We start from the raw sequence: 13,478 nt of genomic DNA, 5'->3' as shown, positions 1-13,478 counted from the left end.
CAAGAGAAAAATAAGTGATGTTGTTGTTTTAAGCCACTAATTTTTGGGGTGATTTGTTACATAGCTATAGGTAACTGACCTAGTTTAATGTCTCACACTCCTTCCTCATCATTCTGGCAAATTTACTCTTAGGGTGTCATTTGGGCATATGAGAGGTCATCTGCAAAGCATCTGCTTTCTGGGGGAGTATGGATATTTGGGAATCTGGTTATCGAGTATTGTTTATGCAGAGATAACAAATCAACAGCAGCAATGTAGCTGATTCATGTTAATTTCAAGAGTATCCAAAACATCCTACCTTCTATAATCTGACACTAGTTTAAGTAGGTCCTCAGTTGAAATCTTGTTGCTTTCTTGTCTATACAATGGTGAAAATCTTGAGTCTCTGTCCACATTTCCTTGGTTGTCCTTAAACACTGATCTGAAAGAAAACAATATTTATTCAGTTTGGTATTTGGCATGGGAGGGAGGGGAGAATTCTACCACTGAACCACCAATGCTCCCCTCTTGGTATTTGGATATTACTTACGACGATGTATTTTTAAGTTGACTAAAATGATTCAACCTCCCATTTATAATGGAAGAAAGTCCAGGAACTTACAAAATAAAAAGACATGAAAACTACTTAGAAAAAAAATTTCATTTATACACTGTATTTATTATCTTCAATTTCTTATTTTCAACCTGGTATCTAAAGTGACAGCAGCCCATATTACAACTACATTTATTTATGATTTGGTAACATGTCAAAGCCATAGAGTATTAGGGGGGTGGAGAGGAATAGGAACACATGTTATCACTTTTTCATTATTCCTGGGCAAGCCTGGGTCATGTCAGTTTGGGTGGTGCCGTTAGAATTTATGAAGAGTGGAAAGGGTATGAGGTTGTGTATGTGGGTGTAGAGAGCCAGATTCTTGAAACATTTTCATGGAGATAAATGTGCCCATGTCCTAAATTTTTGGGCAGAGACAAAGATAAAATGGAGAACACCTGAATGAGCATTTTGTATTAAATAAAGAGAACACTGTGAACCTGAACCATTTATTTCCTTCCTTGAACCATTTCAATGGGACTATATAGATTTAGTTAAAATACATAAATTGTTTTCATCCAAATAATATAGTAATGCTGGGCAACACTTCCTGAAAAGCAAGTATACATAGCATGCTTAAAGTCCTTTTTCTTTCCCATAATTCATCATACTCTGTGCCTATCAAAGGAAAATTAGACCTATGTGTAATTGAGTTTTCTTCAATGTTAGAGAAATGCTGAATTTTTATTTCTTCTAACTTAAGGACCTTAACGAGACTCTTTTACTACTCTTCACATTAGCCAAAGATTTCAATACACAGGCTGAAAAGGCCATTTAAATGGCTATCTGATCATAGAGCTTTAGTGTCAAATCATTTAGAAAATGGGCCAGGAATTTATCAGAATGATATTTTTAGACTCCTTCAACCTTTCTCCTTAGTTTTTTTTCTGTGAAGTAGTAACTGAGGGAAAAAAGGTCCCCTATCAAATAACACTGGGGGAGGAAGAATGAAAATATTTAACTTGAAGATTATTTTTATTTAAATATTATTTAGGGCTTATGTTTGAGTGTGTGACATTTTTCCCAACATGGGAGAAAGTTAAATTGAGTAGTATTTTAAAAAAATTTAACCAGTCACTTCAAATATATCAGTAGACTTGAGTTGTGTCACTGGCTTTTGCTCTTATCCGCAGCAGCTCTGTCCTGGAAACAGCTCACTTACATTGGACACACCGTGAAGAACACAGCAGCACAGAGAAGCACTGGTCACAGCACTCACACTCTGTCCCTACTCGATAAATATGGCAACTGGCAGGACAGCAGAGAACTGATTCATTTACACAGATGGTTTCAGGATGGCTGGGACACCACGCCCTGTTCCAACTGCCAGAGTTGAGCAATGATCAATGTGCAATGAAGGTCTCAGAGCCATGATATTTAGAGTGTGATTGAAAAAAAAAAAATGTGGTGTTTAGCCTAAAGGAAAAGAAGCTTAGGTATCCCTGAGAGCTTCATTCATAAGCAGCATGAGGGACTTCCTTGGCGGTCCAGTGGTTAAGACTTTGCATTCCGATGCAGGGGGTGCGGGTTTGATCCCCGGTTGGGGAGCTAAGATCCCACATGCCTCGTGGCCAAAATAACAAAACATAAAACAGAAGCAATATTGTAACAAATTCAATAAAGACTTAAAAAAATATTAACAAAAATAAGCAGCAATGAATAGCTGTGATATATAGAAAGAATTGGGCCCATTTTTTGTGGCTTTGGAAGACAAAACATAAAAGTGTCAAGCAGTTTAGAAAAATGTGTGTGTGTGTGTGTGTGTGTATATATATATGAAGAATTATCTAATCATTGGAGCTATAAAATACAGAAAGAACCACCGTGGGATGCACTTGAGTTTTTGTCACTGGAAGGATTTGAATAGAGGTTGGACAACCATTTGTTGGGTGTTGTTGTTGTGCTGTGTGCCTTCTATAAATGTATAGATATAAGAATGAAATTTTTATTTTAGTCTTGTTTAATTTTAAAGAAAATCCAGTTTTTTACTCGGTTCTATTTGGAATGTTGCATGGGACAGAGAAAAAGGAATCAAAAAGAGTCCTGTCCTGGATTTAGGTACACATAATCCTGGGGGTGATACACGTGGAAAGAGTTTGATTTAACAACATGGCACGTTTGTAAAGGTTGACTTTCTCCTGAATCAACGAGTGTACAATGCCCTCTGTAGCCATCTGAGTGCATTCTGTTTACCTACTCCAAATATAACCTTTTTTGCTATAAAATGGTGCTACAGCTGGTGCCCAAAATAAGAACATGCACCAAATTAGTACATGTTCTAGATAAAATGTTCACAGTGATGAGTATTTGTGTGTTTTGCAGCTGGTGGGATGACTGGATCGGGTAAAAATATGATTGTAAGCTAACTGTCAATTCTATGCTTTTTAGTGGCAGTTGATTTTACGGGCCAAAGCGTTTTAGAGTCCTCTCAAAGCTATGTCAAGAAATAAGCTGCAATCGAGAAAATAGAATAGAAAGGAAAAGGAGCCAGAGAACCAGCGGTATCAGTAGGGTATTGGAATATGTCAGTAGGCTACCTTATGTCAAAACGACATGAGTAGCAAGAGTCCTTCTCTAATTTGGTCAACATTTATTTGAAGCAGTTTCCACACTGTGGAGGGAAAATTAAAATCTTCTTTGGTTGAATCTTGTACTTGATTTTGTGGTTAGATATTCCAAGGGGTCTAACATGAAATCTTGAGAACTGTACTGCTAGTTATTTTTCTCAGTTACTAGAGATGTTTATGTAAATCATATATTTATGGGCACACATTGGTGGTGTATACTGTTTCCTGGTCTACAACCAAACCAGTGATCAGGCGTTCATGCAGCATGAACCTGTGGTTTTGTTGGCTTTCCTGTCCTAGACATAATTACTTCAATAGTTGGTAATATTATCAGCCTCCCTAGAAACTTCATCTATCTTTTCTCCAGCACATTTGACCAAGACAACTTCAAAGTAGGGTTGTTACTGCTTTTCCTAACTGCTCAGGTTCTTTCTATAATGGGTAATTCTTTTACTTCTTTCTCCCACATTATTCTTCACTGCCCCAAATTTACCTGAAAAGGAGACTTGTTTGGGTGGATATGATCTCCACAGGGACTTTTAATAATCATATTAGACTAATGGCTTCTAATAATGGCTATCTTTTATTGAGTAAATATCTGTACTTGTTAATCCCCGAAATAGTAAATTAGGTATTAGAATTCCTCTTTATACATTCAAAAAAATTGAGACTATAAGTTCTTGCTAAATTCACTGGTAAATAGAGTTGAGATAGGGAACCCAGCTCTGGCTCTAAAATGTCTGCTTATAACAATACTCAGAATAATCCTCAATCCTTAAAGAGAAAATGTGTTCACTATTATAATTTTGCTATACTGGAATATTTCACTTTGCAAAAGGACATCCTGCCTCTACCCTCTACTTGCCCCAACTGATTATCTTGTGGGAACTGAGAATACTTATCAACATGAAAAGTTTGACCTGCGAATTACAATTAGTTATCCTTTTTCTTGAAACTTACAAGGAATAAAATGAATTAAGTTCATCATAAAGGGTTCAGTATTTCTAAATAATACCTTTTATTCATGCAGAATATTCTAGCATTAGTTGTCCCTGTAGGGAGAGATATTAAAGGGAGATAAAATGATATATATGATCTACTTTATGACAGATGCCTTTGCACTTGTGATTGCACTACTGTTCACAAGGCGGTCTTGTTAGTTTCATTCTGCAAATGGAGACCCTGAGACTCTGAAAGGAAACATGACCAAAGCTACAGTCTATAAGTGGTATCTGATCTGGACCATGTTTTCAGATTCCTGGGCCTGGTCTCTTCCTCCTTAACTTAGAGGGCTGCCTTAGGGCAAATTAATCCCTAGAGACTGCATGAGTCTACCTTGGTTTACCACTGCCCCTAATTCCACATTCCTCCTCCCTGTACCTAACTGTCTCCAACTTTCAAAAACTACATCAAAATTATGAAAAATATTGGTGAGTTTACTCTGGTTATGCACCACAACTGGATACTGTGAGACCTGAAAATGACATAACTAACTAGTTCTCCCTTCCTCCTGGATTTCAAAGTTATTTGCATTGGGGTATAATCAACATTCAAATGGATACCTAATAAGCTGCTTTTTTGGTAGCACTAATTAATCTTTTGTAGTTCATTCAGATTGCCCATTGCTGACATTTTCCCATATGTCTATGCCAGGCATTTCCTCCTTTAAGAAATTCATGTACTGATAAAGACACAAAGAGACTGACAAGGACGATAGTAATTGATGTTTAAACAGATCTGAAAGGCGTTTTTTGTTCTTTATGCAGAGGTTATATGTCCAGGTGGATGGTTCCACCATCAGTGTCCACGTAACTCAGCATTTCTATCAGAGAGTCAACTGGTACTGAGAAATGTGGCTATGCTAATCAGTACCAAAATCAAAGAGAGTTCAAATGATCAATTTGATGGTTTCATTTGAACATCCATATATAGACCCGTGTTTTCTGCACAGATGAAAACTTGCAGCTGCATAAGAAATCACAGTGCTTCCATCTGAATTTTATGCGCACCAAACCCTTGGGACTGATAAAACATCAAGAGTTTGTTAGACCAAATCTACATAATAAAGAAGTTATGACTTGGCTTTGATCCTACCAAGAACCCACTGCATACCTGGTCATGCATACACTGTACACATGTCATGGTCCCAGTCTATTATGAGCTGGCTTGCTAAATTATCTTGTAAAACACATGTTTCTGGGGAGCTCAAGGTATTTTTGAAGATGAACACACTAGCATTCTTCTAGGTGTTGGTATGTTAAAAATAACAGGTAACACAGACGTGTTCAAAAATGAAGCTTTCAATGCAAACAATAAATGCACTTTATTCTGTTGGTTGCAATTGTCAACCTACCTCACCGCCCAAGCAAATGGCATGCGGTATTTCCCCAACTTGCTGCAGAACTGCCTGTTGGATTTTAGTATCTTTTGTGCGTACTAAGGAAAAAAATTAAATATAAATGTTGTTTAGAACATCACTGTACAAACAGTCCATGTAAAATATTAATAAATACTTTTCCATGTTATATTGAAACTCAGTAAAATTCTGCTTTACTGGCCCACAGGTTCTGCCTTGTAAAGAGACAAATGATATCCTCTGTGTTCAAACTATTGTATAACATTTTCTTTCTTTTTAGTTTAGAAATTTCAAATGTAGAAAACACCCTTATCTTGGAATACCAACTTTTTTTCTGACTTAAAAGACCTTAAAATATTGAATGGAAAGAGTTATGAAATTTACATTCACAGGCTGTCCTGTATTTCTTTTTATTTGTTATGACAGAGGTCAGCAAACTTGTTCTGTAAAGAGTCACACGGTAAATACTGGATTGGCTTAAAAGTTCTTTCGAACCAACTTTTTGGCCAATCCAATATATAGGGCTTTGCCGGCCATGTGGTCTCTGTCTCAGCTTCTCAGCTTTGTTGCTATAGCAGGAAAGCAGCCACAGACAATCTTAAAGGAATGAGTGTAACGTGTTTCAGTAAAACTTTATTTACAAAAATAGGTGACAGGCTGGAGTTGGCCTGCACTCCATAGTTTGCTAAATCCTGAATTAAAGCATTCTCATAAATATGTTAAACACTGCCCTAAACTGTCACACACCCTCAAATTAAATTATTATGCATTATTTTCCCAATATACTTCTTTGTGTGGATAATATAAACTTTTTGTATTTATCTTCTATTAAAAAATAACATTCAATTATTATAGAAAATATGGTAATTGAAAAAAGAAAGCAGAAAAAATGTCCTGCAGTCCCATCATTTAAAGAACTTATGGTATTTTCTTTCCTCTTTCTTTCTTCATTTAGGTGTTATTATAATTTGGTAAACAATTATTTTACTTTTTCACTTACTTCAGCATAAGCATTGCTGATGTCTTAGTAAACTGTATTCCCTTGTTTTCAGTCAGATTAATCCAAACTTTTCATTATTGTTAACACTTTAGTCTTTGGGGGTTAAAGTTTTATCCACATTTAAATTTATTTCTACCAATAGAGTCTCAGCAGAAATTGCAGGATCAAAAAACATAAGCCGAGAATATATATTTTAAAAATTTCCTGTTTGATACTCATTTCACTAACAAGGAAGTATTTCAAGACTTACATTTATAGAACTTGATAATTCATCAAGACAGTGTGATTTTATTTCTTGAAAGTAACTGAAATTATTTATAAAAAGATCATGCATTACCTTGTTGGAGTCTGGATTTTTAATATAGGGTTCAGCACCACTTGCAATGTTTCCCATCAGTACTTTTTCGATTTTGGCCACCAAAACAATTTCAGAATGTGGATTGCTTACAGAAAATATAGCCTATGTACAAAGAAAACAGCTAATAAGCATCTAGGAAACCACACTGAAGACATTTAAAAAATTCTACTTTTTTAGAGTACAGCTTTAAGGGGGATTTTTATTTGGAAAACTGCTCATCTTATGTAATCTATTGGTAAGAACAATGGAACAAGCATTTCCCTCCCATGATAGATAAACAAAAGTGCAACCTGCTTTGGAAATTTTAGCCATTCCTCTGGAAATCCCTTGACATGAGGTTCTTCTGATTGTCTTGGAGTGACAGTGTCTATGTTTCCATTCTCCAAAGCCACGGAAGCCCCTGAGAGCATCTGCCTGACAGCCGTGTGGTTTAGATCCACATGGAAATCAGCAGAAATCTTCCTGCTGTCTCTGAGGTCATAAAGTGCCACACTCACAAAAAAAGGCTCAATCTTTGGAGAAAAAGAAAGAATTGATGGTTTTGACATAAAATCATTACACAGGGGATAGCCTCCTTAAGTACATTATTTAATAAGGCAGTAGATAAAATACTACTATTTATATATAGTAGAATATTTCTATATATAATATGCTATATTATATGTAATAGATATAATACTATATATTATATTGCATATATTATATATTTTATATATAACATATAAAATACAATATTTGTAGGAAAGTTCCCAGAATCCCTTCCACTATCAGGTTCCTCAGATCCCAGAACTGTATTTCATTGGTTTCTACATTCTACTTTTCCTGCCAAATATTCTTTTTCATACGTTGTAATAAATGTATGATTCAACCTTACAAAACCTTCTAGTTATTTCCTTTACTCTCTCAGAATTATCTGCAATGTCAGTATCCCTGATGATGCCTCATGATCTGACTCAGGTCATGCTATTGGGGGCAGTAATACCCCAGTTTGACGTTTGATTTTCATAGTTCATTATATCAAGGGCACAAAAAGTCAACTTTCCCGCCACTTTAGGTAATGTTAACCTGAATATTCTGGTCTTGTTGGCATCTTCCAGTTTTCTCCATTTTAACATCACCATTTTCCCTTTGGTAAGTGATTAGCCTTTTTGGAAATATTTTCTGAGATTACACCAATGTCCTGCTACTCATCAAACCCAATCCACCATTCATAACTCCCACTGGAACCAACTACCGCTATGATCGCTACCAATGGTGATCTTCTAGTTCTATCATTCCTTCTACATTTATTAGTCGGTACTTTACTGTAACAATGTGCTTTCCTTTATCCCTCATTTTTTATTCATATATATATTTATATACACATACACACACATGTACATATATATATGTATGTATAGACTCATGGATTGCTATTTTATTCAATAAATTTCCATCTCTTACTATCGTTATTTATAGTGATACTCGACTTGTCTCAGATTTGGCTAGAGGTACACCCTTCAGTGCAGCTCCTGTGTCTTTATGGCAGGTCAGCATCATTTTTGGAGTACCTCTTTCTTTGCCCAACAAGATGTTCCAGGCTCATCTTATACTTTCCATGTCCCAGCCATTCCTCCAAAGAGCCCTGGTTCCTGTTAGTGAGGGTGACACTTAGAAACCAAGATCTGGGTGCTTGCTATGCTCATTGTTTCTGGGACACACACACATATATACATATACACAATATTCACAGCTACAGTGATTTCTCTACCTCTATCACTACATGAATATTTATTAAAAACTCATGGGTTCAAGTCATACCTCCATTTCCAATCCAAATCCTCAAAGATTCTTTCTAGCCTTTCCCTTTTTCATATTTGCAAGTATTTCATCCAATAGTGAAAAACCTGCCTCATTATCATTAATTTATTTACTTATTTGTTCAATTAATTTACTTATTGTTCAAAGTAACCAGTCTCCCAACCATAGTAGTCATCTTCTCTAGCTATCTCCTCTGCACCAGCCTGCACAGTGCCCCAGATCCTGACAGATCCAAGGGCATGGCACCTCTGCACCTCCACGTGGCTTTCTCCCCCGCATCATCTGGAATTCTTATGCTCACTCAATTCCAAGCCTCTGTGTGATTGCTCCCTTAACCTCTTACTACCATGCTAGGAAGGAAGAGGAAGATGTGAAGTAAAAGGAAAATGCGAAGGCAAAGGAAGATGGAAAAGGAAGGGAAAGTTTCTTGCTTGAGTTTTAAAGAAGTAGAAATTTGGTAAAGGGGAAGTTATAAAGGGCTTCTAGTAGGTTGAGTGACATGGGCAAAGTCACGAAAAAAACACAGGTTTAGAGTGAGATCAGAGTGGAAACAAAAAATTAGGATGTGTTTGCAGAAGATACATTTGAGAAATGTTAGGAAGGTACAACCAAAAGGCTTGGAAATCCATTGTGTGTGTGCGTGTGTTGGTTGGTTGGAGAGAGGGTTCACAGGGGCATGAATAAAAGAAAATTCCCAGGTTTGGGGCTTATAGGAAACTAAGTGAATGACAACGCCATTCACTAATATATAGGATGAAGATACAAAGATGAATTCTTTAGTACAGAGAATCCTCTGTAGGACATTCCAGGAGCAGCTGGGTATATGAGTTTTGAGTCCAGTCAAGGAAATTGGGCTGGAGATCTGAACCCAAAAGATTTGGGGATGTGGGTGCCTATTCAAGGCATTAAATAAAAAGAAGAGAATCAGAATGGCATCCTAGGAAATATGAACATGCACAGGATAGAGACTGGAGTAGGGAAAACAGCTTATAAAGGAGATGGGGGAGTGGAGAGAGATTTTTAAAAACAAGCTAATAAAATTTTTTTAATGCTGCCAGAGTTATCACAGACACAGAAGAAGAAAGATTTCAGAAAGAAATAATTTTCAACTAGAAAAATGTCAAATGCAAGAGAAATTAAATAAAAGAAGGACTGAAATAAATATTGGTTGGCCAAAAAGTTCACTCAGGTTTTTCTGGAACATGGAAAAAACGAACGAACTTTTGGGCCAACCCAATATATGTATATGTAATTATATACACAGACATATGTACATAAATACACATATGAACAATTACATACATACATATATATGTAAATACATACATATGTAATTAACTACAGGCTTCTTAAAATGAATATACTTATAAAAAGTTTTTAAACTTTTATGTTACTTAATTTTGAATTGATGCGTCTCATCCACCAGGATTCTGTGGATAAGCAGGTTATACACAAAAAATACATTGTGACCAAGTTCATCACTGTACAGACTCACTCATGCTGTGGATTTTGCTGAATGTTTAATAAGTATCTTGTGTTCTCTGAAATGCAGGATTATGGCTAGTTTATAACAGGGGTATTAGTTTAATTCCTTAATATTAGCAATACCTGCCAGCTCCCTTACTGTTAGAATTACACATAAAATAAAATTCAACACATTATTTTTTAAAAATAAGGCAAAGTGTAAAAGTTTCATGTTTTACCAATTTAATTTAGTTTAGAAAAACTCTTGGTTTGTGGCAGTGGTAGTCTGCTAAGAGTTGAAAAATACAAAATTATGTGAAAATAACTCAGGTAGGAGCCCCAAACACATTGAAGGTCAAAGGAAAAATATCCTTATTGAGTTTTTGTGAATTGCTGCCTTTTGATTTTCATTGCTGCTTCGTGAATGGAAATAAATTACCTACTTTGATAATCCATCAGAAATTAAAGCTCATATGGTGCTTCACTTATTTTTTCCAATCCACCTTTTTCAACTTAAATGTCACATCTTACCTTTTTTTAATTGTAGTAAAATTGCTTTACAATGTTGTGTTAGTTTCTGCTGTACAATGAAGTGAATCAGCTATATGTAAACCTATATCCCCTCCCTCTTAGACCTCCCTCCCCCACCCCCATCCCACCCATCTAGGTCATCACAGAGCAGTGAGCTGAGCTCCCTGTGCTATCCAGCAGGTTCCCACTAGCTATCTATTTTACACATGGTAGTGTGTATATGCCAATCCCAATCTCCCAATTCATCCCACCCCCTTTCCCCCCCACCATGTCCACATGTCCGTTCTCTATGTCTGTGTCTCTATCCTGCCTTGCAAATACTTTCATTTGTACCATTTTTCTAGATTCCACATGTAGGCGTTAATGTACGATATTTGTTTTTCTCTTTCTGACTTACTTCACTCTGTATGACAGACTCTAGGTCCATCTACATCTCTACAAATGACCCAGTTTTGTTCCTTTTTATTGCTGAGTAATATTCCATTGTATATATGTACCACATCTTCTTTATCCATTCATCTCATTGGACATTTAGGTTGTTTCCATTTCCTGGCTATTGTAAATAGAGCTGCAATGAATATTGGAGCACATGTGTCCTTTTGAATTATGGTTTTCTCAGGGTATATGCTCAGTAGTGGGATTGCTGGGTCATATGGTAGTTCTATTTTTAGTTTTTTAAGGAACCTCCATACTATTCTCCATAGTGGCTGTATCAATTTATATTCCCACCAACAGTGCATAATGGTTCCCTTTTCTGCATACCCTCTCCAGCATTTATTGTTTGTAGACTTTTTGATGATGGCCATTCACATCTTACTTTTTGAATCACCAGCTTTTCAATAAAGGGTTGTTTAGTAAAGAACTTTCAAAGCCTAACAAATTAAGTCATAGGTTTCTGATGTTTAGAATTCTGTACTTCTCTTTACAAAAATTCAAGAACATGGCATTTTAAATGTAGCTCATCTGTGAAGCAGTTTTATTAGTTCAGATTTTTGGAATCAATTTCTGTTTTCAAAGAAATATTTTATACTCTAAAACCATCAACCTGAATTTGGTTTTCAATTGACTGAATAAAAAATTACATGCTGTCAAGTATTGTTTCCTCATCATGAAAAAGTTCTTTTAGGGTGTCTTTTTAAAAGCTCATTCATTAAATGCTATTGAATTGTTGGCTCTTCAGCAACTTGGAGAAATATTTCAATTAACTTAAAAGCATGCTCACTGAGTTAAAAACAATGAATTTAAAAACAGCGACATTAATGAGTGTCACTGAATAATCACACAAAGATTTTTTAAAACAATGCCACTACATATAAAGTTGCAGTTGAGTTCAGGTGAGGCTGTTTTCTCAGTTTTTTTACATTATTGTGTATAAGCACTATGAAATTATTCTTAAAATTCTTTTCCTAGTTTTTAAACATTTGTATCACTGTAAAATAAATTAAAAATGATACAGACATACAGAGCACTTGGAATTGACTTATTCCTATGGCCTGACAGATAAGAAAGGGCTCACAAAAGCTGCTCTTTGAATTGCACACGTTCTCTTGCCTGGCGAGATTGGCCCAAATACACACATTTAGCTTCTGAATATGGGCTTTAGTATAAAGATACGAAGCCATGTGGAAGGAGCCATATGCCCCTGGCACTGGAAAGAAAAGCCCATTATCTTTGAGTTTCCGTTTCTAAATCTGAGTTTTTAATCACACTTAAGGATGTACCTGGTCAAAAAAAGCACTTATTTTTATTTAATAAAATTTAGATTAAGTGACATTATAATTTAGGTTAAATTTTCCTGATATTTCCAAATATAGTTTCAAGACCTAAGTTTCTAGTTTTTTTTTTACTCCCGAATGAAAGTACGTTCTGATTACTCCTCTAACATTTTCACTCCAAGGAACTTTTTTCTGCTCTCGTCACCCTCCATGTGGCCACATCTACCACGCTGCTCTCTGGCTTCGTGTTATTCAGCTTCTCAGCACCATTCCACATAGCTGACCCTTTCTCTCTTGGCATCATGACCCACTCTTTCCTGGCTTATCTCTACATCAATGACCATTCCTTCTGATTCTTCTTTGGTCACTTCTCTATTCATCCATTAAATGTTTCCTACACACAGAGAAATTCCTACCTGATTGATTCCCTCTAGGTCACTGCCTGTACCAGACTTCCAAATTTGTATCTCTGTCCATGCCATTCCCTTGAGTTCCAAACTTGTATTTGAATCTGCCCACTGGCCATCTCTATTTGGATATCTAATAGGCTGATTAAGCTTCACATATCCATAATGTACTTTTTGGCCTGTATCCCCCAAATCTGCTCTTCCTCTAGTCTTGTCCTCTTAGTAATGGCACCTCCATGCGTCTAAGTGTTTAAAGCAAAAACTAGGGACTCATCCTTCAGATTTCCCTTCCCCTTATCCTGTATATGCAATGTATCTGAAAAAACTGTCAGTTCAATTTACAAAACAGCAGTCAAATCCATCCATTCCTCTCCCTCCTCCTTGCCAGCCCTAGCGCAAGCCATGATGTGAACTATAGTAAGAGACTTCTAACTGCTTTCCCTGTTCAACTCTTGTTTCCTCCAATCCATTCTTCTAATGGGATGTTTTAAAAACACAAATTAGATCACACCATTTTAATGTGCTTTAAACTCTTGAACAGCCTCCACTCACACCTAGGATAAATCCAAACTCTTTGCTACAGCTTATAAGACCCTACCTAATCTTACCCTGTACTGTTTCTCCCACCGCATCTTGGTCTGCCCTTCCCCTCACTATCTCCTTTCAGTTCCCAGAACTTGCCAAGACT

General features: G+C 36.3%; 1 protein-coding gene across 10 annotated transcripts in view; it reads right to left on the bottom strand.

Annotated features, from left to right (window-relative positions):
- The window catches only part of DOCK10 (dedicator of cytokinesis 10), a 299,794-nt gene that overhangs the window by 96,931 nt on the left and 189,385 nt on the right, over nucleotides 1–13,478 (bottom strand). For all 10 annotated transcript variants that reach the window (XR_014245733.1, XM_082395837.1, XM_082395839.1 and 7 more), the window contains 4 exons: nucleotides 7,164–7,385; nucleotides 6,853–6,975; nucleotides 5,513–5,595; nucleotides 299–421 (listed from right to left, as the gene is read on the bottom strand). Coding sequence is in view for 9 of the 10 variants with exons in the window: in XM_082395837.1 (XP_082251963.1) it covers nucleotides 299–421; nucleotides 5,513–5,595; nucleotides 6,853–6,975; nucleotides 7,164–7,385 (551 nt within the window). In the remaining variant the exon portion in view is untranslated. The remainder of the gene's footprint in view (nucleotides 1–298; nucleotides 422–5,512; nucleotides 5,596–6,852; nucleotides 6,976–7,163; nucleotides 7,386–13,478) is intronic.

This window comes from Balaenoptera borealis, assembly GCF_965194805.1.
Source record: "Balaenoptera borealis genome assembly, chromosome: 6".
Lineage (NCBI taxonomy): Eukaryota > Metazoa > Chordata > Mammalia > Artiodactyla > Balaenopteridae > Balaenoptera > Balaenoptera borealis.
The sequence above is the reverse complement of the archived record's forward strand: the minus strand, read 5'-3'. Positions and strand labels throughout refer to the sequence as shown.